Below are 27,837 nucleotides of genomic sequence, written 5' to 3' on the forward strand. Positions count from 1 at the left end.
TATATGTGTGTGTGTATGTGTTTTTGTGTGTGTGCATGCTCTGTAAATGTGTACCGGATTGTGACAGATTACTGATGGGGTCTAGGTACATACACACACACACACACACACACACACACTTATACTCAGTCTTGGGGAGCTCTGGGTATTTGCCGCAGGCTTTGTCGCAAAAAAAAAAAGAATCCACCATTAAGTCTGAACCATCGACAGCCTACCTGCAACAGAAACCTTGCTAAGGCGGGGAAAGAGCTTCAACTTCCAGGCTATGCCTTGGTGTCTCAAAAACAGAAAAAGCCTCTAGTAGCTGTTACTGCTCTCTGTTGCTGCCACCGCATCTTTATTGTTGTTGTTGTTAACAAAATTGTGAAAGCAAACCCAATCTTAGCCGCGGTCTCTCCGGCATGATGAGCAATAGCCTGCTAGAAGAAACTGGGAGAAGGCACATAAATTATGAAGCACAATTCTATTTGTAGCTAATCCAAAAACATCTTTTCACAGTCCAGCTGTGCCTCTTGGCACTGCTATCAACATTCAAAGATTCAGTCGTGATCTTTTCCCTCTCAGTCTGAGAGTTCCCTTTCAGGGGGCACAAAGAAAACTAGAAGGATTGACACTGTAAAAAATATGGTATCGAAGCTGCTGCTAAAAAGTAATAGTGAACAGATTGTATTTTACATGTATCCAATGTGGTATAACTTGTAAGTCACAAAATATAATGTGCGCGCATAGGACTGGTCTTGTGGGATTATTACTTGATCTTATTTGTTTTTTTATATCCTTGATACCTCAATACTTAAATTCTGAGTTTTCTCCTGTAAACTGCTCTGTGTCTGAGAAAAGTCAATAAATAGATTGTTTTGAAAAAAAAAAAAATGTGCGCGCATATGTCATGTGGGACAAAAATATACTGTAATGCTCAAATATTTTTTTGTGAAAGTAGCTTTAGCCTCGCTGCAACACTTTTTGAAGTGGAGGTGACTTAGCTGTCGTGGTAATCACAAAATCCTTTCAGTAAACAGCAGGGCGGCTTTGAGAAAAAGCTACAATGTCAATGTCCTGTGATTACCCTGGAGAAATGTCCCCGAGATGAACTGTACCCTTCAGTCCTCGTGGCTTCGTTCCATTCCAAAACTGAACTACTAGCTGAATTACCCTCCTTGTCTCCCTGGTTCTGTTCCATTCTAAAGCTGAACTGTCCCTCCTTGTCTCCCTGGTTCTGTTCCATTCTAAAGCTGAACTGTCCCTCCTTGTCTCCCTGGTTCTGTTCCATTCTAAAGCTGAACTGTCCCTCCTTGTCTCCCTGGCTTCGTTCCATTCCAATGCTGAACTATCTCTGCTTGTTCCCATGACTCTATCCCATTCCAAAGCCAACGTTTCCTCTCCTTGACTCAAACCCACAAATCCTTCCTAAAACCACAGGTTCCTCCTCCTCATTATAAACCTTGCTGGATAAAGATCAGACCTATGGAGGTAAAGAGGACACCAACACAACGGAGGAGAGAGAGAGGGAGGGAGACAGAAACAAAGAAATGGAGAGAAAGACAGACAGAAAGCGAGAGACAGGGTGACAGATAGACAGAGATTAAGGAAGAGAGAGAGCGAGATCAAGAAACAGAAAGAGAGAGAGACACAGTGAGAGTGATTGAAAAGAGACAGTGATGGAGAGACACCAAGAAACCAAGAGAGAGAGACACACAGCCTGAGAGAAAAGGAGACATAAATACCAAAAAAGAACGAGAGAGACAAAGAGAGCGAGAGAGATAAGTACCAAGACAGAGAAGAGACAGAGAGAAAGAGACCAAGAAACCGAGAGCAAGAGAGAAACAGAGAGCGAAAGAAACAGGCGGAGACAGAAAAAGAGAGGGACAAATCGAGCGAGAAAGAGGCCGAGGGAGGGGAGGAAAGTGAAGGAGAGGCCGCAGGGGAGAGAGGAGAGTCTCCCATGGTGTTTAACTTTGGGAAATGAGTCACTCGCAGCAGGTGCGTCGGTGAGACACGCTGGACCATTTCCCAGCTCCCATGAGGCTTTGCTGCGGCTCGTGACGCGACGGCCATGACATGACACGCTGTTATGGAGCTGACACGTTGCGTTAAGGCGCTGACCAAACCTCCGGCTTTAGTAGGACACGCAGCTTTTCGCTCACCGCACTGGCCAGGTGGTGCTACGATCTGACACACTCACACACACACACACACACACATAAACACACACACCTAAAAATGAGACAACGACTCCCCCCGCCGATACTCCTGCATGGTCTGGTCTGTTTCCCAGGTAGGGAAGGTGCATGGTAAGCAGTTTTCTGTACAGGAGAGGAGCATTCCTGGAATAGATACGATATAGGAGGTGATTTCTCACTATGTTATGTGACATTGGGAACCTGCAGGGGAGGCCTGGTTGTATGTGTGTGTGTGTGTTTGTGTGTGTTTGTGTGTGTGTGTGTGTGTGTGTGTAAGTGAGGGAGTTAGTGAGTCAGAAAGAAATGGGAAATGAAAATGAGTTACTGATTGTGTGCATGAGAACGAACGTATGTTTATGCACTTATAGTATGGGTGTGTGTGTATGTGTGTGTGTGCGTGTGTGTGTGTGCGCATGTGATTGAAAGTTTAATAACCTGTCAAGTTAAGTCAAGTTTATTTATATAGCTCTTCATCACAAAAGCATGTCTCAAAGGACTTTACAAAGGACAAGCCTACCTAGATCTACTAAATAACTACACAACAGTCAATCACAGAACAAAATGATGCAATACAGTATGCAATAAAATAACTTGGAGTAGTATGAAATAGAAATAGAAATAGAAATAAATAGAATAGTTGAGGTGTGTGTTTGAGAGATAGAGAGATGGAAAGAGAGGTTGACCTGATTGTGAGAGAATGAGAAATTATGCATGTTTATGTACGTGTGTGTGTGTGTGTGTGTGTGTGTGTGTGTGTCTGTGTGTGTGGTGTGATTTGTTAACATGGAGTTGAACCAGAAACCTTGAGTACATCAGCACCTGGTGCAAGCTGCACATACAGATGGTCGACACACCAGCCAATAGACAGCATGACAGCCACTGGGGAAACACAAACACACGCGCACACGCACACGCAGCACATAGACACACTCACATCCTGACAAAATGTGCACACATTTCCTCTGGAGTAGTTGTGTAGCAGTGTTGGTTTTCATGTTTGGTTCTGGTTTGTTGTAGTCCCACTGGGCTCTAGTGCAGGGTGCAGCACCAAAATAAATCTTATTTGGATTAAAATAACCATTTCTCAACATTAGGGTTGGACTCTTTTGTGCTTTTTAAAGTAAACTGAGCTGAATTGCAGTGTTGTTATGATGTTACGTGTAGCATTTTAACATGGATTTTGAGACACCTTGATAACCGTCAACAAGACCATTGCCAAGAAGATTGGCAGCATCTACACTGCAATTTATATTCTCTAAATAAGTATTCTCTCATCTTAAAGCTGATCTGCAGGAAATCTATAAAAACTACACTGTATTCAGAGTATTAACCTCCCAGCCTACAATCTTTATTTAGCCTGCTTTAAATAACAACAACTTGGGGAGGCTTTGGCAATTGAATTTCTCTGAATAATTTGGAAACCCATGTTTACCTGTCCCTTCCTTCCTTTCCCTTTTCCTACCTTCATATGAGTCACGAGTCACCAGACAGAGTTGAAAATTAAGACACAACTGCAAAACTGGCTGTGTGTGTGCCTGTGTGAGTGTCCGTACTGTGCATGTGTGTGTGTGACTGGATGTAGCTGTGTGTGTATATGTGGATGTGTGTGTCTGATTTCTCTAGGTGGATTCAAAGAAATGCTATTCGGGTGCTATTGTGTTGAAGTGTGTCTGGTTGTAGCACTGCGCTGCTGGTATTTACCATGATATTTCCGCAGGGCTCAAGGTCTGGGCCAGGGTCACGGATAATGACTGGGTTTAAATGGCAGCCTCCGTTTTCATTCCCTGGCGGCCGCCTAGGAGCCGACACCGGGCTAATCTCTGGAGAGATTCTGTAGTCTCAAGAGGACCTGGTGTACAGATAGTACTTTTAGGAATCACGCTGGTGTATGTGTGTGTATGTGTGTATGTGTGTGTGTGTGTGTGTGTGTGTGTGTGAGAGAGAGAGAGAGAGAGAGAGAGAGAGAGAGAGAGAGAGAGAGAGAGAAAGAGATGTGACAGATCGAGTCAGCTATTGATTTGCTGGTCACAGTGTTAGCTTTGACCTTATGGGTGATGTAGAAAGTTCACATGAGTGTGTGTGTGTGTGTGTGTGTGTGTGTGTGTAATTGTGTGTTCCTGATGTATTGTATTCCTCCCAATATATATATTACGATATACTTTGCTTACTATATACTTTTATTTACATAATTAAAAATCTAAAAAATAAAAATATAGAGTGCATATTTGTAAATGAAATAAATGCAGGAAACAGCATTAATGTAGATTGCTATTCAGTCATTGATGCTTGTGCTATATCACTTCTGATTGGTGGAGCTGACCACAGGCTTACTGTTACATCACTTCTGATTGGCTGAGCTGATTACAGGCTTACTGTTACATCACCTCTGATTGGTTGAGCTGACTACAGGCTTACTTTTACATCAACTCTGATTGGCTGAGATGACCACAGGCTTATTGTTACATTAACTCTGATAGGTGAAGCTGAGTATAGGCTTACTGTTACATCATTTCTGATTGACTGAGCTAAGTACAGGCTTACTGTTACATCACCTCTGATTGGCTGAGCTGATTACAGGCTTACTGTTACATCACTTCTGATTGGCTGAGCTGACAACAGGCTTACTGTTACATCACTTTTGATTGGTTGAGCTGATTACAGGCTTACTGTTACATCACCTCTGACTGGTTGAGCTGACTACAGGCTTACTGTTACATCACCTCTGTTACATAACCTCTGATTGGCTGAGCGGAGTACAGGCTTCTGATTGGCTGAGCTGACTACAGGCTTACTGTTTCATCACTTCTGATTGGCTGAGCTGACTACAGGCTTACTGTTACATCACTTTTGATTGGTTGAGCTGATTACAGGCTTACTGTTACATCACCTCTGATTGGTCGAGCTGACCACATGCTTATTGTTACATCACTTCTTTTACATCACTTCTGATTGGCTGAACTGACTACAAGCTTACTGTTACATCACTTCTGATTGGTGGAACTGACCACAGGCTTACTGTTACATCACCTCTGATTGGTTGAGCTGACCGCAGTGTTATTGTTACATCACTTCAGATTGGTGGAGTTGACTACAGGCTTACTGTGATGTCACTTCTGATTGGTTGAGCTGACTACAGGCTTACTGTTACATCACCTCTGATTGGTTGAGCTGACTACAGGCTTATTGTTTCATCACTTCAGATTGGTGGAGTTGACTACAGGCTTACTGTTACATCACTTCTGATTGGCTGAGCTGACCAGAGGCTCACAAAAAATAAAATGCTACACATGTAGATTGTCTATGGGAGAAATGCTGTTTCTATGGGAGAAATGTTGTTTCTATGGTAGAATGCATAGGTGTAATGTAAACTGGCTTCAGGCTGCACTGTAGTAATGAACAGCAGAGGCTGCAGCTATTTTGTTTTACATGTATGAGTGGTCTGAGTGCATGTGTGTATGTGTCAGTGACAGAGCACCTCTGTGTCCTCCTTGGTTCACTCCACTGCCTCCTGAGATGAGCCTGTCCCCTCTCCCCATCTTCCCCCTCAACGGGCTTTGATGGATTGGTCCGAGGTGGGTCCCTGACTGCAACACTAACCCAATCTGGAAGCAACCATCTCCCATGTGGGGTAACGAGGGAAATCGACTGTGTAAGGCACACAATTGGGTGCATCTCAAGCAGCTGAAATTGAAACTTGAGATACTTATTTTCACTGGATTTTTTCTATCTATCTGTCTATCTATCTATCCATGCTGCAATCCTTCCTTCTGTCTTTTCTCTTTCCCCGCTTCACTATTCTTTCTTTCTTTCTTTCTTTCTTTCTTTCTTTCTTTCTTTCTTTCTTTCTTCCTTCCACCCTCCTTCCTTCCTTCCTTCTGTCCTTCTTTTCTCTGTTTTCTCCTCCCTTGCCTCACCTCCCTCCCTTACTCCCTTCCTTCCTTTTCTTCCTTCTTTCCGTTTATCTTCCCTCCTCCCTTCCTTCCTTTCTCTTCCTGCTTCAACTTGCATTTCACTATCTCTTTTCCCAACCATGTTGTGCCTCAAAAAAACAACAGCAGAGACAGCCTCTCCCCCTAATGAGGAACATTGTGTACCTCCATAATGTGAATGCAGTGCAGCTGCCACCAACTCCAGACAAAACACACCATTATACCTGTGCTGGAGCGACAGTGTTCACAGTTTAACACTGACCCATTCATAATACAGCTCAGGTGAGAGGAAAACTGCTGGGGTTGTGTAATTTCCATAAAATACACCAATTCATCTGCCATAGAGCTGCACTGTAGAGCTGGAAATGTTATTCTTTCATTCCAGAAAACACACCCATCTAGCAACCATGGAACAACATTGTAATGGAACTATCTATGTATCTACTGTATCTATCTATTTATCGAGGTTGGATCAACTCTTTTTATCAAGGTTAGATTACTCTTTTAGTGAACAACTACCTAACTTTCTATCTAAACATCTTGTATTATCCAGATAATACACCCATCCATCTACCACAGAACGGCACTGTAATGCACCACTTCATTTGCAGTGGGTACATATAGACAGGACTCCATTTTAGGACGTGGGTCAAGGCTGAGCGTCTTCCGCGTCATAACCGACTGCGGTGTCCAGCTCTAAAAACCAACCAGGTCATAAATAAGCAGCGTAAATGACTGGCCAATCAATGGATGCTTATTGTCAGGACCTTGAGCCCTCTCTGATTCAATTACCTGGCTATGATGAGGAAGGGCAGCCAGGCAGGGAGGCAGGCGGGCCGAGCCCACAACACTGTGATTAATGGGGCCAGGGCCATGGAAATGGGTCATATGGAGACACAGAGGAGAGGAGAGAGGAGGAGAGGAGAGGAGAGGAGAGGAGAGAGTAGAAGAGCAGATGACAGGGCAAGAGAGAAGGGGAAAAGAGAAGAGGAAAGAGGGGAAAAGGGAAAGAGGAGAGGACAAAACAAGAGCGGGAGAAAGAGAAATGGAGAAAAGACAAGACAGGTGAGAAGAGAGGAGGAGAGAGGAGGGTAAGAGGAGTGAAGAGAGGAGGAACGGAGAGAAGAGAACAGAGGAAAAGAGAAAATAAGACAATCTTGTGTCTGAGAAGAGGAGGAGAGAGGGACAAGGGAGAGAGGAGGTGAAAATGAGGGAGGGAGAGAGGTGAAAGCGAGGGAGATTTGAGGAGAAAGGGGCAGAGATGAAGGGAGGGATAGACAGAGTGGGTGAAGGTATGGGAGCAGACTGTCTGGCCTTGTCCGCCCCTCTCATCCTTCATCTGTCGCTCTTTGACCTTTCACTTCTCTCTGCTCTCTCTCTCTCTCTTTATGCCTCTCTTTACCTTCACTCTCCTCCCTTTCCCCCTCTCCCTCTCCCTCTCTCTCTTTGCCAGTAAAACTCGCTTCTTCCTTCCTCACTAAAACCCCTTTTTGTTTTGTCTTTTTTGTAGTGAGTTTTTGCTGAGTGGTTGTATTGTTGCATGAATTGTGACTATAAAGTTTTTTTTTAGACTTCTTTTTCTTCCTCCCTTCTTCCTTCCTTTCTTCCCTCCATTCTTTGTTCCCTTCCTCCCATTTTTCTTTCTTTCTCTCTTCGCTTCCTTTCTTTTCTCATTTCTCACTTCGTTCCTTGTTTTCTTCCTTCTTTCCCTCCTTCCTTATTTTGATCATTCCTTCTTCTTCTTTCCTACCCTCCCTCCTTCCTGTCATCCTTCCTTCCTTCTTTCCTTCTGTCCTTTATTCCTTCCTCCCCTGCCTCACCTTGGTTACCTCCTCTCTCTCTCTGACTCTTTTAAAGTTCCACCATGTGAACAATGCCACCCTCCTTTCAAACTACGTCACTGATCACACTCCGTTTCTCAGTGTGTGTGTGTGTGTGTGTGTGTGTGTGTGTGTGTGCGTGATGAAAGGCATTCAGCCAGACTGTGAGGAGAAGCCTCCCCTGCCTGGGTGTAAATTAGAGCTGGACAGCTTCAGTTAGCCAGTCTCCACTCAGTAGGCACACACACACACACACACACACACACACACACACACACACACACACACACACTCACACTCACACACACACACACACACACGTGCACACACACTCACAAAGCAGGCTTGAATGAGCTTCTAGGTTTGGTCAAAAGATTCTGGTTGAAAGTGGACAAGTGTGAATAAAGATGACAAATGTGGCTTTCACATAAAAAACTAGTGTATTGGATGTTTTTCTTTTGTACTGATATGCAGCTTTACAGTATTTACATGAAAATAAATTTGCTCCTAGAAGATTGTAAGCCAATATTAGGTATATTTACATCACATCCACAATCTATCACTTATATTAACATTATTTTTTGTTTTCGTTTAATTTGTTAATTTTGTTTCAGCTTGCCATTCCAAGACTTTTGTGATGTATATTATGGAAAATATCAGTGTGACAGTCTGACACCAAAGTTACAAAAAAGTAGCCAGGTAGGACAAGAAAGTTAGAAGGTTTAATGTCTGTTGCCAGCTTTGGAAAATTCTACCTCACCTAAAATCAATCATGATTGTCCGAAACCTCCCACCGAGCATTGTGCTATTACAAAGATACATACACACACACACACAGACACACACACACACACCAAAATTCACTTCAAACGAACTAACGTTATATAGAGCGTTACAAATGGCCAAATCGATGCATCTCTAATGTTTGTTGGATGGGCTGGCTATCAGCACTTGGACAGAAATATAGATTAGTCTGATATAGATTAGCCACTTGAGAATGAACACATTTGTTCAAGAGGGACATTTTCAAAGTCACTTTCTGGGCTCTGTATGCTGCTGCATGAATGCAGAGATTCATGAATTAATTACCGTGCCTCATATGGACAATGCATCCTGTTTGATTATAACTGACAGATGACATTGTCAGCCATGTGCAGAGTGTATCACGACCCTGAGGCCAAGCCAAAACCATTCAAACATACAAAGTTGTCAAAGGAGAAAAGAAAATCAACAGGTTTTTTCACCTTTCAAGTTCTATTCCTGGGGAAAAAAAACAGCTTTTGGGAGATAAATGTTGCTCCAAAACACTGAAAACATGCTTTTCATTTGTGCGTCACTTGTCTCACATGGAAGAGACAATCAATTTCAGATACCAAGGCAGAGCAGCTAAATTACAGTCCTGCAGGTTGAGTGCATCACAAGCTTTCCGTCTCTACTCCATTCCAGGCCATTTACTCCAGCGCATGTGCATTTCCCACCAAAACATCCACGTTGTCATATTAAAAAGCTCCTTGACACATCCCCTGAAAAAACATGTGACTGTGCGGAGAAGGGCAAAGGGTGACAAAAGGAGACAAAATACTAGAAAAATAAGGAGAAGGGAACCACTTCTTGAAAATATCGTTTCCTTTTTGCCTCCTGGTTCCCCTCCTAATTTGCTGATAAATACTGTACACAGCAGATACAAATGAGCCCAAACTGAGAGGTATATCCATTACACAAGTCTCACTTTACTGCATGAACTACTGCTGTAATTTGGCCTCATGCCTGGAAGGAGAGGTTTGCAAAATTCAAGTTTTGCTCTTTTAACCGCTGTAAGATTCTACACAAATTGGTCTGGTAACTAGTTGGCTGAGAGACACAAGAGTTTTGCATTAAAATATACCGCTTTGATTCTACTGTATAATTGTAGAAACTGTAGAATTTTCTGCAACAGTGATGGTAGTAAGATATATGCAGGAAGAGGGAATTATATAATGACTACCACTGTATTATGCAAAATGTAAGTGGCGAGACCAAGAAAGGTAAGGAACCACTGAACCGCTACCACCTGCAGATTTCTTTGATATCACATCACATGCAACAGTCACACAAGGCTGGGCAAATTAGCTTTCTCCAGGTAGAGTGAATACTATTCTTCAATTTGGAGACTAAAATCCCCTCCTCATTTCTGTCCTGTTTAACGGACACAGCCGTGCTCTGGGACTGTGCCACAAATGCATCTCCCACCGAAACAACCGGCGTGTCACATAAGAGCTCAGCCCCCCTGGCGCGTTCTCAGCAAAAAACATGTGGCACTGCTAAAAATACCTGCTTTTGAATCATTCACGTCATACACTATTTAGAGAGCTCATGCATACTCACGGCCCTATGCAAATATGCATCATCAGACGTCGGCGATGAGGGGATTGCAATTAATGGAATAACTGGAGCAGCTTTTCCTATATGTGTTGCAGTGGCATGCTGGGAAAACGACCTCTGATGAAGGTCTCTGTTGTGCTTTTGACCTTTTCTTCTAACAAATCCTGGACAAATTTTAATGGAGAGTGTTGCAGCTGTTTTCCCTGAAGCATCTTTAAGGTTTTACAGTAAGGTGGTTTCCACTCAGTGACTGGTTGTGAGTGTGTGTGTGTGTGTGTGTGTGTGTGTGTGTGTGTGTGTGTGTGTGTGTGTGTGTGGTGTGTGTGTGATTTGAAACTGTAAAATTGAAAAGTACCTTACTGATTGTCATACATTTTGAAACACATCATAATAAAGAAATACTTTTGGTCCTTGTCAAAATCATCCCTCTACATTGACTCAAAATATTTCCTATGTGATTCCACTGAAGAAGACTATTACTCATAGTGAGATGAAAAACTAGATTAATAGAGCGATCAGGAAACAAGTTCCACATCCGTATGTCAAAAAATATCGGTCTTCACCCCATAAATTATGCAGAGCCATGGAAATGATTTTGCAGTGTGACCAGATTACAGTGCTGTCATGTGAAAACTTGAATATATTAAAGATGATATGTTTGCTGATAGTGTTTTTACCGCTCACTGCCTCAGCCCACCCAGGCAATGTTACTGTAGGAGAGATAGACAGCCAGCCAGAGAGGCACACAGTGTTCCCACACACACACACACATACACACACACAAACAATTACTCATAGATTATGCACTATACATCACTACTACTTCTTACAGAGAAGAGCATGTACATGGACACACACACACACACACACACACACACACACCCTACAGAACCAATGTACAGTAGTTCAGGATGTGACACATTCCTCCTGCCATCTCCTCTGAGATCTGCTTCTCCCATTTACTGTGAAGCAGCTCATTAAAGAAATATACAGAACCTACATTCCACTTAATGTAATGCAAGTCTGTAATGGCATAAAGAGTGTTCTGTCTTTACAGCACCCGGTATGAACGCCCTATATGCCTACAGCTCAGGATTCACACAGCCGCAGCAGTTGCTCATGTTGGTGCATAATATGAAATATAATTAACTTTAAACCATAAACCATCTAAAATAGCAATAAAATAACTTGTATTTGGCCTCCTGAAATATACTGGAGAGATATAAAAAGAGGTTTGAGTTAAAGCTGCAGTGCCTCAGCAGGGATAGAAGTGGATGGCCACAGAAAAACTAACCAAAAAATATCTATGTAATTAAGATTTTTTGCTATCCAATTCAAACTTTCTCAACCAAGGTGCTCAGTGGGAGACTCAGTGGAGAACTTGTGAGACTGTCATCCCAATTTTGTAACTTTTTTTGTCAGTGGAAAACTTGTTAGACTCTCACCCTAATTATTTAAACTTTTTTGTCTGCTGCTTAATTGGGGCTAAATCTTGTCAAAATCCCAAAGTGTGCGTCCACCCCAGTTTGGCTCTGTTTCTAATTTGGAACTGGACTGTTGTGTCTTCACATGTCAAACTCGACCACAGAGGCATTTACCAGCAGAGTCCCTGAATGACACACCAAGGCTTCACTGTCTGTCTGTTTGTACATCCTTACATTCAAGTTTTAAGAAAACAACAGAGCAAGAATGAACCATAATGAGCTGTTTGAATGGCAAGGCATTCTAAGGCATCAAGACACATAATGACTGCATGAGGAGTGCATTACAATCAGAATATTGTTGCTTTGGTGATTATCATGTTTTATCTTCAATTGAAGGATTACATGCTCCTCTATGGGTTGAGAAAATCCTACAACCCTTAGGTTTATAAAACCCTTTCAAAACCAATTGGATAAACCCAAAAATGCACGGTCTTCAAGCTAAAAACAAGGCTGTTTTCTTAGTTCCTGAGAAGCTGACATGTTGGAGATACAAGGTTTTCACCCGACAACAGCGATATGATATATATAATACATAACATGTATTATGTGCACACACTCTACAGATATTGTGTCCAAAACCCGTAGGGTTTGAATACTTACTGAGGTCATCAAACAGATAACAACAACAGCTGAGTCTTTTATAATAGATGTCATTTTCTGGTGTGATTATAATACAAGAGTAATGACTATACTCTTGTAATGCGCTTATAATGCACTTATGCCACCTAGCAATGAGCTCCAACAAAAGTGTCACTATGTTTGTAATCAGATTACAGTAATCCCTCTACATGTCATCTGTCCCTCCGCAAACCTGCTCAAAATAACTTGCAGAGGAATCCAGCTGTTGGACGACTTTGATAAATTATATGCAAAAAAAACTCCAAACACCAAATTCCACCTTCCCAGCCCTTTTCACTAGAAACTGCAGAAGGCTCCAGCGTCAAACAAACGCACACACTCAGCACACAGGCCTCTCTCACTGTCTTAACACCGAAACCACTATTCACCAACAGAAAACTCAAACTGATGCCAACTTCCAGCCTAAGCTTTAGGGAGAAGTAGAAGGTTCCTACCACTTTGTTGCTGGGCGCTGTGTGTGCCGTCCATGGCTCCATTGGATCCCACTGTGGAGCTGGATGAGCAGGGCTGCTTGTGTGGAGAGGCAGTGTTTCTGTGTGTGACTTTGAGTGGATGAGAGTGTCCGGGTGTCGTAAGGGAGTGTGTCCCAGTGTGTGTGCGTGTGTGGGCGCATATAGTACATGTTCACGTGTCTGTATGTACGCCATGTATAGAGTTGTGTGTGTGTTACAAGAATACTGTATGGATGTGTTATTGCATTATATAAGAATTAGTGTGTACAGAATGTATAACTCTCTATGGGTGAGTGTGTGGAGTGTGTGTGTGTGTGTGTTATAGAGGACATGGCCATAGCCACAGGAGATATGAGTGTTACTAAAGTGTGTGTGTGTGTGTGTGTGTGTGTGTGTGTGTGTCCGTCCCATGTGCATCAAGGCGTGATCCCATGCAGTTTCTCTCTCTCCACACTGTTCAGTGGTCTGATCAGCCTTCCATGCCTCTCCAAACACTGGATAGGACCTCCCCTCTTCTTCTCTGATACATCCTCTCCTCCCCTCCTCCCCTCTATCCCTCCATCTCTCTCCATCCTTCCTCTTTCATTAGAATGGGTTATGTCTCCATCACAGGTCAGCCGCGCTCGAATCCTCCTGTCTAGCATGGTGATATGAAAGGACACATGGCTGCGAGGCTGTAAGGAAAGTAGTTTTTTTCTGTTTTTCCTAAGTCAAAGAGGCAGAAAGTGCGAGTGCTCTTACCCCAAGAATAGACATTTACATTTAAAGAGAAGCCCAGTACATTCCAGCCATTTAGCTGGCGCTGTCACGTCCAAATCGACTTACACCCAGTGCACAAAGCAAAACAAGTCAACATTCATGAATCACTGTGATGGCAAGTGGCTTTGTCGTGAGGAAATGCAAGGGGCCAAAACAAAGATTTTTGGAGACGGAAAACGGAGCAGTGCCAGCAGTCGTTCTAAATGAGAGAGAAAAATCTGCATGTGTTCTAGTTGGGGGTGTCAGATGTTTTATGGAACAGTTAAATTATTCAGCCCTGTTTGCCTTTCAACAGCTTCTTCTCTGCTCCGCTGAGGGACTGGCGAGGCCCGTCATCAGGCTGCCTGATGTGGTGCTGCCATCTTTAGGCCTTGGCAGGTAATGCAGCTGCTCTTTTTAATAGTAAGGTGAGTTTGGCATTTTGAATGTGGGTTTCAGTCCTACCAAACACTACAGCAGCTGATTTCATTCATTAGTTCCTTCTCTCTAGTTGAAGGTGTGTTAGTCAGTGAAATCAGCTGCTGTAGTGTTTGGTTGGACTGAAACCCTGCAGACTCTTTGGGTATTTATGGGACTTCACAGCATCAGGCAAACAGTACATCATGCTCTTGTGATGTTACGGGTTCAGACATCTTTGTCTCTCTCTCCCATCTTTCCTAACACTCCTTAGTGTGTGTTTTCTACTGTAGCAAAAATGCAGCAAATATAATCTCAAATCTAGTCTAATGAAAGTATAGAGTAGCACTTCTGGCTTGTCGGGATCCGGCAAAAAGAGATTCTTTATGTCAATCTGGGATGACCTGTTTGTAAAAAGGTGAAGATGCATGTAGTGAAAATGCTGTTTGTGTGTTTCCATGCTTCCCTTAACCAACTATAAATAGCAGTCCATAGCATTTGGAGACACAGCTGGTGCCGTTTTCTCCATCTGCATGCACCATACCGTAACTGTGTAGCATGGGTTGATGCACACACACACACACACACACACACACAAACACACACATCGATGGAGGATTATGTTTTTTGACCTTGCCAGCTGCACCTCTCATAGAGCGGCTGCATTAGGTTTACATTGTGTTGCATCATCGACTTTGGATTATTGCTTTCTGCTGATGTTCCCATTCTCAGAAAGAGAGCTTGATGTCTCAGATACACACTATGAAAGAGGAGATTATTCATATTCCTCTTATTAACTCCATGTAGGCTACACTCCTAGGACAGAGAGCTTAATTTAATCTTTCTTGCTCTTTATTCATTCTACCATGCAGCCTGTGTTTCCAAAGACGAGCGTGACGCAAAGGAACAGACTGATAGCTTTCGATTATGGGTCTTTACTGGCCTCCATATTAAACCAGGCTTAATAATGACACCAGAAAAGCAAAAAACAGCAAAAAAAAAAAAAATACTACATATGAAGACTTTCACTCCGACATGAATCATCCAGCATATTTACCCCTGTCTCCGTCTCGTTTACATTTCTCCCAATCATTTTGCAATGCATGCTGTATGTAATTAGATTTTTTTTAAACATTTACTTCTACTTAACATAACTAATTTTAAAACAAACTTTACGGTGTTAAACCTAGCTTGACGTTAACTGCTGTCCCGGCTAACAAAGACGCCCTAAATAAAAAAAAGACATGGATGTGACAATGAAGTTTGTAAGGTGACATGTTGTTGAGAGATTATTTTCTCTGCGGAGGCTTCCGTTTCCTGCTGTGGGAGTCAGGTGATTGACAGGAAGCAGAGCGTGATGAAATGCAGCGCTGATATGAAAACACTCAACGTGGGCACAATGAAATAACAATAAAACAGAAACTCTGACCAGATTACGACCAAATGAAGGCTTCGTGTTTATACTGTGATGGATTATCTGGCTCTGTGGAAGTTGTTTTTCATACTGTACACGAATGAATGGAAGCAAATGGATTCTTCTGAAGGGAGGAGAACAAGACCTGATATCTCTCTTATCTACTACGCTGACACCACCGGGAATAATGTAAAGTCGTCTGTGACATTCAAATCTGGAAAGACAGTAACATCAGCTAACATTTTTTTCCCCAGTATATAAAATATACTAAAGGCCCTTGTCAGTTGACACTGTTTTAGTGATGCAAGATGTCATCCTTGTCATGACGGCTGTAGATTTTCTCGATACGACTCTTGCCCCTGCCTTTCATCACAGTCACATGAATCACAGAGGAGACAGAGACTTTAATGACCAACTGATTAATCAAGAGGGACCAGGCTGATGAGATGTCATATCGGTAATCAATCTGAGACATCATTGTTGAAGGTACAGAGGGGACACGCACACTACACACACACACACATACACAAGGGGTGAAAGTACTAAAACTTTTATCAGTAAAACTTTTACATGTAACACCAGGCCCAAGTCCATTAAAACATTTAGTATGCGTTTGTGAGCAGACACACACGCATGCTGACACACACACACACACACACACACACACACTCATATGCTCTTACTGTTTTTTGAATGTTTTTTTTGAATGTTTACATTTTGTATACTGCTTTGGCAATATCCTTTCTTAACAGTCATGCCAGTAAAGTAACTGAATAGACAGAGAGAAGGGTGAAGAAAAAAAGGGAAACGTAGAGAAGCAAAGTGCCCAAGAAAGCCATTCACCTCTCACACCAAATCTGAGAGAATAAGAGCCACACTTTCATCTACTTAAACAGACTTGAGCTCTCCTCTCTTCCTCTGCTCATCCAACAGAGGCTGTTCAAAGACCTGAACCTCTCAGCGAGCCCTGAAACAAGGGAGAACAATGCGCTGTGATGGAACATCCTAATTAACCAGCTCCTCTGGAAGACGTCTTCCTCTGTAAAGCTGATAAAAAAGGCCCAACATTCAGCTACGCCTGGTGCACAGAGACAAGAAAACTTTCCCCATAAAACCAACTTGTTTGTGCCATCATTGCCCTCATTAAGGCTTCTGTCTGACTCTGATGAGGGCCAAAAAGCAGTTTTATGATCCTCCTTTCCCTCCTTACCTCACCAAATGTAGCTGAATGTTTCCGCAGCTGAACAAGCACCTTGGTTAAATGGCAGAGTCAAGGCAGATTTTGTTTCTGCCTCCTTTCCAGAAGTCCCATATGGTCTCCTCTCCTGTGTCTCCTCAACTCAATTACCTTGACAAATGCTTTGTAAGCAGATGTGTTGAAATAGCACAGGTGGTGGAGTTTGAACACATCCAGATGTGCGTCATTTTTCAGCATGCAAGTATACAGTATGTGTGCTGCAGGGACAACCATGGGGACAATAGACCTCAGTCATCAAGCCATCTGGGAAACGAGTGCAGAATCTACCATGGAAATGATCGTTAGATACTTACCACATCTTTCTCACGCCACCAAAATGATTATTTACATATGACACCCAAAATAAAGGCTTGGCACATCATTAAGGTCCTCTAGTAGCACAAGATCTGCCATGGTTACCGGGCTTCACCATAGGCACTGGCCTATATACAGTAAAGCGTACAGTGTCAAATCATCCAATTATGCTCTGTGCCTCCATAAAGAGCCATTGCGTCTTCCAAGACTTTAAGTGGGGTATTTATTCATACTTCTGATGCAAAAAATCCATAATAAGCACAGAAAATGAGGAAATTCTTTACTATTCTGTAATTCCAATAGTTTTCCATGCGCAACACCAAAATATAGTTCTTTGATAGGAGTGTTTCTGAGCAGATGTGAGATTGATAAATACCTTTTGCGGTGAAGATCAGATTTGATCGCACAACAGCTTGATGAATGAGGGCCAATGCATTCTTACAACCCATCTCTGATTTAAGTGGCAGAATCATATTTTACCTGTTTCACTTTTGTTGGTGAAACATACGTGACATCCAGTGTTTGCATTTCTTCATATTCTACCGTATACAACTCTACATTTTAGGCATTAACTGACACTCTTACACAGATTGACTTACAATGAGTGCAACAGCAGGATAAGCTTCAATTCCTATTACCAGTACAAGCACCCAGCGGTTAGAAGCGCAAGGGTCAGAGCCATTGTGCACAAAATTCCTGAGACGATTATGTAAGAGAGAAGCTCTGGAAAAAGTAATAAAATAAGATCTACAGAGAGAGGTAGAAGGATTTTTTTTTTTTTTACAGCAATTAGAGAGAGGGATGTGATTCAGTAGGGAGAGGGTGATGTGAGCTGATGCTTGTTGAAAAGATGAATTTTCAGCCAGTGAGGGAAGATGGGAAGTGACTTTGCTGTAATAACTGGGAAGCGGGAGTGGGAGAACAGGGGCTTGTGAGAGGATGAGCAAATTAAGGGGCTACATTGCAACACGTCCCATACGCCCTCCCTCTGTTTCTCCCTAAGTCAATTACCCACGATTCCTACGCCGCCGTGCGAACCCTCAGCCATCGTCTCATCAGAGCGTCAATCAATCTCCTTCTCATTCAATTAAGCCGCCGCTACAAGCATTATCGCCTCGGGAACACAAGTCGGCTTACAGCGAACAAAGGTGCTAAGTGAATTACACTAAATGAGTTACATATCTGCCTGAGAGCACACGCACATACATGAATATCCATACACACACATGTAGACATGTATATACTGTATGTGCACACACACACATAAATGAAGTACCGCATCCCCTACTTAGAGTCTATGAGCTTCGACAGAATCGACCAATTCAACATATTATCTGTATTTACACTGTTTTTTTAATAGCAATATAAGGTAAACTTGCCCCATCTAGAGCCACCGTGTAGCACTCCACAGTCTGTGTTGCAGCAGCAGCGTATAGAAAAGACACTGAGTCACATGCACAAAGGTATGACCAAGAAGAAGCTGATCCATACACACACACACCCCACAAACACAGCCTTTCACCCCGTGACGTACCACACACACACACTTCAGACTTGACCTCCCACCCTACCTGCGTGACCTTCTCTGTGACGTTGTGCGTGCGGTCGATGAGCTTGCAGGGGGCGATGATGTCCATCTCCCCGGCGGGCAGCGCGATGAGCGGGTCGGGCTTGAAGTCCACAAAGTTGAGGGTGATCTGAGGGATCTTGGAGATGGTGCGGTAGCGCATGAGGTCCGAGTCCGACGTGGAGTTCAGTATGTTGGACTTGTTGTTCATCGCACCTGCAAATATACACACAAGGAAGACAGAGTTTGGTTCAGTTTGGGACCCGTGTACTTTGTTTACTTACCCTTCTGATTATGACTATCAAAAATAAAAAAGGTGTCATTGTCCTTCAAATTCCTCCCTCCCTCCTCTCCCTCTCTCTTCTCCCTTTCCCTCTCTCCTCTCCCTTTACTCCCTTCATCCTCTTTACCATCTCCTATCCCCCCTCCATCTTCGCTTTTCTTCTTCCTCTCTTCTTCTTCTTCTCTCTCCCTTTTTGCCACCTTTACTCCATTTCCCATAATTCACTACTCTCTCCTTCTTCCCTCCTCCCATCCCCTTTCTTCCCTCTCTCTCTCTCTCTCTCTCTCTCTCTGTCTCTCTCTCTCTCTCTCTCTCTCTCTTTCTCTCTCACCGGTGCTGCTGCTGGCCGGCCGGACGCTCCCTCTCCGGTTCTTCCGGTCCCAGTCGGGCCTCATGGCCTCGATCTCATCCACGGAGGAGGCGCGACGCATGCTGTGGAAGCTCTCCCGCGAGCGGCTGTGCGACAGGGAGCAGTTGGAGGCCGAGGCGTCCGGGTTAAGGCTGAGGCGGTGGGGCGCCACGCAGGGCGAGGACTGGGTGAGGGGACCCACCAGCGGGGCTGCGTGCGGAGGAGCCGGAGGAGGGGGGACGGGAGGCTCGGAGCTCAGTAAGGTGCGCTGGTCCTCCTGGCGGTCTTCCGGCCAACTCTGTAGAGCCAACCTAGGGAACAGAGGAATACGTAATGAGTGAACTTTATTTATGTCGCACATTTGGGCAGCAGAGTGGCCGGGTTTAAGCCCCGTGTCGGCAAGCATCCACCCTGCTGAAGTGTCCTTGAGCAAGACACTGAATCGCTACCAGCTCTGGAACTTGTAATGACTGGGAGCAAACGAGGCTGGTAGAGAAAAAGTGTGAAATCTTAAAATAGTGGATTGTAGCTTGTTAAAGGACAAGTACACTCATAACAAACATGGTTCTATGCAGTAACCAGAAAATGATTGTTCAGGGTTGTACCTTAGCTGAACAGTCTTTGGTGCTATAAAGGAAGGTTCTCTACAGCAGCATGCTCAAATGGTTCTACATAGAACCTTTTTAGTGCTGTAAAAAACACTTTAGAATCCATGAAATGCTCCAAATCAGCAGCATTAAAATAACTTCATGAATCATATTGGCTTTTTTAATTGAATTTGCGAGTTTTTTAATTTGAACAAATCAGAGGGTTCTTTAAGTCATCACAGCTCCGTATAGAAACACTACCTGAACCAAAGAACCCTTGAAGACTCCTCCTTTTTCTGTATTGTTTCATATCCATTCTGTTTTGAAGTGCTTTGAAGTGCAAGCCCAAATACATGTATTTTCTTTCTCTTGAAAGCCTCTGATGGCCCTTGTCAACAGTCATCGGCGGAGCCTACCTGCTTCCACAGACTTTCGTCGGGTGGTCTGTCGGTAAGGAGGGAAGGGGCAGGAACTCCCCCAGGGCCAGGGACTCGTGGCTGGGCTGGTCCGGGTGCAGCGGTAGGGCGGTGGGGATGCGGCCCGCCTCGGGGTCGTCCAGAGAAGCCTTGCTGTTGGACAGGGAGCGCAGCAGGGGAAGGCGCAGCTTGAAGCCTCGTGGACGACCTGGGATGAAAGATAGAAGAAAAGGCTCAATAATGTGACTAAGTCTTGTCCTTCGAGGTAAGAGAACTAACAGGTGGAATTCCTATGTCAACATTTGCAAGGAGGGAAAGAGACACCAGGCGAGTGAAAAGGAGAGAGAGAGAAATAAATAGAGATAGATTAGGAAAGAGGTAGTGAAGGTCAAGCGAGGAGAGAGGGAGATTTGAATTGAATCACGTTGAGCCGAATAGACCTGAAAGACTGATTGCTTCAAAAACAATCTACGGGAATCTGGGACAAATGGACTGTATAATTCACGTTGCCCTCAGGAAACTCCCACTCCAGCAATCAGTGTTAGTATCAAATTCTCTCATAATGTAAAATGACACTTTTAACTCCACCAATGAGGTCAAGTTTTCACTCCTCTGTTTGGTAGTTTGTCTGTCTGTCAGCAGGATGTCTCAAAAACTTCTGAACAGATTTCCATGAAATTTAGTGGACAGATAGACCTTGGGCCAAGGAACAATTTGGTGGTGATCCGGATCTGGGATTTTTACCATTAGATGATTGTACATTTTTTAGCAATAACTATGAAACTAACAATCGCGACCCTGAAGGATAAGCGGCTTGAAAATGGATGGATGGATATGAGTCTAACAGGGATAGAGACTTGATTTGAGACTTGACAAATGATAGGAATGATGTCTTTGGGTGTAACAAGTTGAAGAATTGTTGGAAACTAGAAATGCCTTCTCAAGACACAGTCCACTTCAGAGGCTGTTCCACTGCGTGGTCCCTGCTGAAAATCAAGTACAGGTTGGAGTTGATGGAAAAAAAGCATTTTGTCAAACCTGATCTAACACAAATACCCAGGTTTCAGAGGAATGATATAAAACAATTATGCAAAATATTAGGACCATCTGGTCTTTCCATAAAATAAAATGAACATGATCCAGGTGATTTAAGGTGACAGATGTGATCTCTCACTGATTTTTCTTATTAAATCCACTTCACTCACGGGGGGAGATGTAAATGAAGTGGGGGTGAGATTTTTACACATTGAGATAATCAAAACATGACTTGTGCAAAAGGGGTTGCGACTCGACAGGGCAAAGGTGTTCCTTATTTTTTGGTACACTCTGTGCATACTGTATACTCATAATAGCTTCCAGGCTGATGGCTGCTGCCTGGTAGACAGCTGTTGTATTCTCCTGCCCAGGATATATTTGTGCCGATGATGCTCTGAGCCTCTCATTTAACTATGCAAACGGCACTGATCTAATGCTTTGTTCCCACTGGCCTGGTTTTAGCCATGCTGCGCCAAAGCGTCTGCTCTGTCTTTACAAACTTTCTCAAACATTGCTGGATCACCATGCGGCCAGCTTGCCAGTCGTGGCAAACGGCTACAACGAAACGGGCCAAAGTCTTTTCAGTAATGAGATCGACACCAAGACGAGCTTAGTCAGTAGCTACCGGTGACGAGCCAGGTGGGCAGGCGGTGGTTGAGCTCCTGGTTGGGGTCTCGCAGTCTCTCGTCTGACATGACCTCGAAGTTGAGGATGAACATGATCACCACGCCATCTTCGTTCTTCACCGGCACCACGTCCACCAGACAGACGAAGCACTGACCTGGAGGGCAGAGAGAGGGAGAGAGAGAGAGAGAGAGAGAGAGGGAGAGAGAGGGGGGACAGTCAGACCGGCTGTATTTGGTAGAGGCTTTTATCCGAGGCGTCTTACAGTATCATGAGTGGATACATTTTTAGTATGGGTGGCCCCAGTGGGAACTGAACCTCTAACCGTGATGCTGTTAGCACCATGCTACAGGGCCTCAGGTCATTTGTCATGGTGTGTACATACAACACAAGAAGCTCTGTTCATTTATCATGTTATTAGGCCAGTTTGGGCTGTGTGATATTGAGGTGGGCCACTACAAAAAAAAGCTATGTATGGGGAATACTGAAAACATACACACACAGACATGGATGCACGCATGCACACACATACCAGCCAGTATCTCAAATCCTTAAGTTAACAACATTTAGAAATACAACATAACATTTTTTTTTTGCTGATTCTATGTATCTTACAGGCAGCAGCAGAACATTGAAGCAATTTGAATATGTCAGTTTGTTTGAGCTAGACTCTTTTAATTTGTATCACTATAAAGTCATCTGAGTGCATTATTTCTTTCATGACTGTCAGGTTAGGAAATCTATCTATGGTGGGTCTGTCTTGTTGTCAGCCCCGCCCCCATATACATAAATCTGTATGGGGAAACACTGCCACATGCGTTATGAGCATACACACTCACTGAGTAATCACACATACGCACACACTGCAACCATATATACTTATCACTAATCACAGGGACACACTTGCATGCACACACACTTTTTCATTCTCTCTCTGTATGAAAGGCGCATCCGTACTTAATCAGCTCACACACACGCGTGGACGGATACTCGCACTAATCTGCCACACGGGCGCTAAAACAGCTAAGTAAGCATGAAATTAGACTACACATGACCGTAAGTGGCTGCGAGATTTCCACGCTGCCTATAGGCCCGGAGTATAAGCTGCAGCTCTGGCTTCGTCACTGGGGATTTGAACCGTCAACCAAGATGGGAGTCGGCGTCAAACACAAGGACACACACAACTACCAATGGACACGCACACACACACACACACACACACACACCCATCAGCTCATCAGACAAGAGGAAGACAAGCTGCTGCACGCTTCAGTTGTCATCTGGTATTTATACAGCAACAACACACCAACACACTTTGGTGTTAGCTGAGTGTGTGTGTGTGTGTGTGTGTGTGTGTGTTCATTACTGAGCTAATTTGATTTTGTCCCACATTTGACCGATTTTTCAAATTAGACCCAAATGTTTTTTGGCACTGAACAGATTGAGAAAACTACACAGAACTGCATGATGACAGAATCAATACTACTACTGAGACCCAGTCTGAGAACATCTAAAAGTGGAAGAGGATTACCTTCGCTATAGTCTTAATATTCAACATGGATTATCTGGATGCATTTTAAATGAATCCAGGGAAGATTCACTGAGCTTACGGCCTTAGAGTTTATGACCCTACTCTCCCTACTCTCAACCGTTTTGAAAATTTAGTGTTTTATTGAAATCTGACATCCCCATCAAATGTTTTAGAATGCAGTGCCTTTATTCAGCAATGCCCGCTACCTCTACAATTAAAATAAAACTACAAACTCGGTCAAAACTGGTTGCAGTGTTGGTTTATAAAGAGTAAAAACACACCAAAAAAAATAAAAAAGAAAAGAAACTCAATCAATGGGAGTTGGAGGATACAGATGTAAAACTGCAACACATCTGTAGTGACTGGAGTTCAAAACATTCATCCAGGTCACTCCAGGAAAAATCATAACAGGATTTTGTTCTATTTGGAAAGTTTTTTTCTCCACAGGATGTTCAAATCAAGCTCCATGACACAAACCCAGAATTTAAAAAAGGATTGCAATTTCTCTCTCAAATATCAGACATGTATTCAAAATGACAGCAAGCACTCTGTCTCTGAAGAGGAAATCCCAAAGGCCCCTGATGCATCCGGCAGCAACATACAGTATCCTCACGTGTCACACATCATCGCATAAATCCACTTTAAGCTCTCTTTCTGGACCTTTCGGCTCCCTGTCCTACTTTACCTAATAACAATAACTTTACACAACAAAGATACAGTGAAATTCGCCGACTGTGCAATGTAAAAAATAATTCTAGAGCTTATTAAAAATTATTAAGGTCACAGTTTGGATTGGATTTTTGGGAATTCCATCGGATTTTGGGGAATTCCAGCATGCTATGTAATGTGTGGTCAGTAAACAGATTAGTTCTAGAAATCTTGTGCTAATATTTGTATGATAACTGATAACTTTCATGATAACTAAAGCTGATCCCTATAATTTAATTAAAATTAGTTATTATTTAGTGCTGGCATTACCTTTCTCAGCACACCTGTCTGTTGTCCCTCCCCTCTCTTACCTGGTCAGTGATGGTCAGTGACTGGCACTGGGGGTGGCAGGCAGAGCAGTGTGTATGGAGCAGTGTGGAGCGCTATCAGACGACCCGGTATGCTGTACACACCAATGTACAGTGTGCCTACTGCCTGCCTGCCTCACTCACCCACCCGCCTGTCATTCATCTCACATCATCACTGGAGAGTGGGCAGAAATCCGATTGGATAACAGCATAATCCCAAAGCAGGGGGGGGGGGAAATATATAAAACACAGGGAAAACTAAAGGATTACACCATCTGGCCATGTCTATCAGTCGCTGCGTGCCTGTGTGTGTGCACGCACGCAGAGGCGCACGTGTGTAGGTTAATGCCTTGTCTCATGTTCATTCATAGGCTCCGTCGTGTTCATTCATGCCTGCATCATCCACAGCTGTGACACAGTTGCAGCCATTTTCATCGCTGAAGATGTTTGGCTTTTTTGCAGCATCACACTCCTTCAGAAAGCTCTATAGACACCTGTCCAACCTGTGGCAACACACAGATCTTGCTTGCTATGATCTTGTCTTGGCCATGTCTGCACTTCAGCTTTCATAGTACAGATAACTGAAAATGACAGGAATGAAAACAAACAAAAAATATGGTCAGATGTGGAGAAATATCAGTCCAAATGTTGGCATTTATAGCTGAGATAATAAGTAGGTTGACTTTAATATCTCTATAATCACCAATGAGATCAGGAATGCAAAAGAGGTCTCACACTCATGTGTACTGTATAGTAAGATTATATTCAAGAAAAATTGGTGACCACTTGTTCCTTGAAAACATATCTGAGTGAAAAAAAAAATGCAGATCTTGATAATACCTGTAGGAGATGCTAATAACATGCCTCAAATTACTATCTGGCAATTACAATAAGTATTTTAGTGGATTCCCGTACTGATTCTAATTTTAACCACATAATGAGTAATCTGTGACAGATTAGGCTACATTTCCAAAATAATCCTTACAGTACGCAGGGTATTATTTATTTTTACCAGGACAGACACAATCACAATCTACCCATTGTGTTGTATCATACTGTAGTATTTACCACTATTTCTGTTATTGTAGCTGGTTTGCGTGTATACATGGGGGTTAGGAGACCTTGCTCAGCGGCACTTTGGCATTATTCGAAACTATCAGTCCCAGAGACTGAACCATCAACCCTTTAAATACTAGGCAGCCTCCCTGACCGAAGTATAAAAGCGGAGAGCTGTGAGTGTTTCTTTTGAGGCACAGGACAGCGTGATGTGTGTTTTGTGGACGACAGATGTGAACCATAATCCTGGCGCTGGAGGCACCTCTGACACACACACATGTGCACGTAAACACACACGCACGCACACAAACGTGCCCGCATGTGCACACATACACAAACATGAGCACACACAAAAAGATGCAAACATACACGTGTACTTATGCACGCACACACACACACACACACGTAGGATTAAATGTCAACAAAAGAGGATTTAACTTCAATTCATTATGTTTTTCTTTTTTTTTTTACGCATCCCACTTAAAATGACTAATACACTATAAGACACAGTCAGTATTGTCAATTCTTCTTATAAATCTGGAATGTGGACAATCTTATGTGCTTGCTTTTGTGTATGTTTGTGTGTGTGTACATGCAAGTGTGCTGATTAGACGCATATAATATGCAGCACAATCATATGCACATGATGCATGCTTGTACTGTACAGTATATATACAAGTGTATGTTTGCGGATGCATGCACGCATGAGTGTATATGTGTGTGTTTCTGAGTGTCTGTGTGTGTGTCCTGGATTTGGCAGAGTGGAAAAATGAAGGATTAAGCCTACATATTTTTGGTACATCCAGACCTATTTGTTGTGACCTACTATACCCTCTCTGCCTACTGTAAAAGATTTCCTTAGAGAGGAACAGGGCAAACGCCATTTCATCTAAATGTCCTGGCTGGACGGATTCCAATTCAACCTGTACCATCTGATAATCTGATTCTGACTGACTTTCAGCGCTCTGGCAGATTAACACAATGCTCCACAAAATGCTGCCAAAAAAAGCTCAGAGCGCAAAGTGCTCATGAAGGACCAGCAGGATCAGGCGTCTCAAGTTGAGTCAGTCTGTGTGTTTTCTTCAAGTCAACAGAGTTTCAGTGCGCAAAACTCTTGGTCCACAAAGCCAAACTGACTTGCCAAACTTCAAAGGACTACACTGACTTTTGGGGAGTTTGTCCCATTGGTCTCCTACCCAATATGACGAGAGGATTGGCACCAAAATTTTCTCTGTGTCTCTGGTAGATAGCTCTGTCCCCTGCGCAAGCTAACGCTTTAGCATACAGTAGCCTATGTTAAGTATCCGTAGGCAATTAGCATTATCCTAAAAGTGAGAACTTGTAGCAGGTTCAAGGATGGTTAGCTTGTTTAGGTGATTGGTAAAACAGATATAAAATTCAACAAAAAGAACTTTCACTAGCAGAAGATCTCTCTTCCTGTGAGACTTCAAGCGTAACTTAGTTTACACTGGAACTAAGCAAAGTTAGCAAGACAGCTTGTCAGGAGGGGGCAGAGGCTGGGACCAAGATGCAGACAGTCGAGGCACAGAGCTTTTCTGAAGCTAGAAGCTTTAATAAAGAACTAAGGCAGAGTACAAATCAGGAAATCACGCAAAAAACGCAACAGGCTGGCAACAAGGCAAGAAGATATCCACATGAAACTGGTGACGAGGCAGGTAACACGGGAACACAACAAGGACAGGTAAAACAGGGAAACACAACAGGAACACAGCAGGTAACTGAACAGACGAACTGACAAAGACTGCAAGGAACCAAGACAAGATATTCACACAGACCGATTACACAAATGAGGGACAGCTGGCTGGCAGGGGAAAGTCCGGGAGGTGATTGGGTCATGACAGGCAGGAGAAAGCAGAACAAGGACACAATGCAGATGACAGACAGGTGTGATGGAAGCAGGGGGGGGGGGGGGGGGGGGGGGGGGGGTGATGAGGGGAAGTCCGAGGACATCTGGAGGCTGGCAGGAGGATGGCAGGACTGGGGAGTGAAGGGAGAGATAGACCAGGACCAGGGGCAGAACATGCAGACAGGGGCAGATCATGACACAGCTATAGTTTTTCCTCTGTTGATTCATATTGTTTTATACATGTGTTGTTTTTCCCAACTAAAGAGCACTTTCATTTGTGAGTAGCTACCCACTGGAGCACTTTTTTGGTTACTATTATTGCACTATTTTTACTTTCAATTTCTTGTGTGTGTGTCTCTTTCTATTGTTTGCTATTCTGACAAAGCAGAAATGTAGAGTAGTTCATATTTCCAATGGTCGAACATTTTTTTATGCGCTGTTTTATATGGCATGGTGAAGATGAAGACAACCCTGGTTATCCTCTTGACCTCCCTGAAAGAGATTAAGATCAAATTTCAAT

General features: G+C 43.3%; 1 protein-coding gene across 1 annotated transcript in view; it reads right to left on the bottom strand.

The window, feature by feature from the left end:
* kcnh2b (potassium voltage-gated channel, subfamily H (eag-related), member 2b) overlaps positions 1 to 27,837 on the bottom strand; it is a 230,266-nt gene that overhangs the window by 80,173 nt on the left and 122,256 nt on the right. The window contains exons 3-6 of the mRNA XM_071528383.1: positions 21,849 to 22,004; positions 20,189 to 20,396; positions 19,168 to 19,496; positions 18,558 to 18,769 (exon numbers count right to left, since the gene is read on the bottom strand). Coding sequence (XP_071384484.1) covers positions 18,558 to 18,769; positions 19,168 to 19,496; positions 20,189 to 20,396; positions 21,849 to 22,004 — 905 coding nt within the window. The remainder of the gene's footprint in view (positions 1 to 18,557; positions 18,770 to 19,167; positions 19,497 to 20,188; positions 20,397 to 21,848; positions 22,005 to 27,837) is intronic.

This window comes from Centroberyx affinis, unplaced genomic scaffold, assembly GCF_046629955.1.
Source record: "Centroberyx affinis isolate AG114_WGS23_722 - 3 ecotype Tasmania unplaced genomic scaffold, CSIRO-AGI_Caff_v1 ptg001667l_1, whole genome shotgun sequence".
Lineage (NCBI taxonomy): Eukaryota > Metazoa > Chordata > Actinopteri > Beryciformes > Berycidae > Centroberyx > Centroberyx affinis.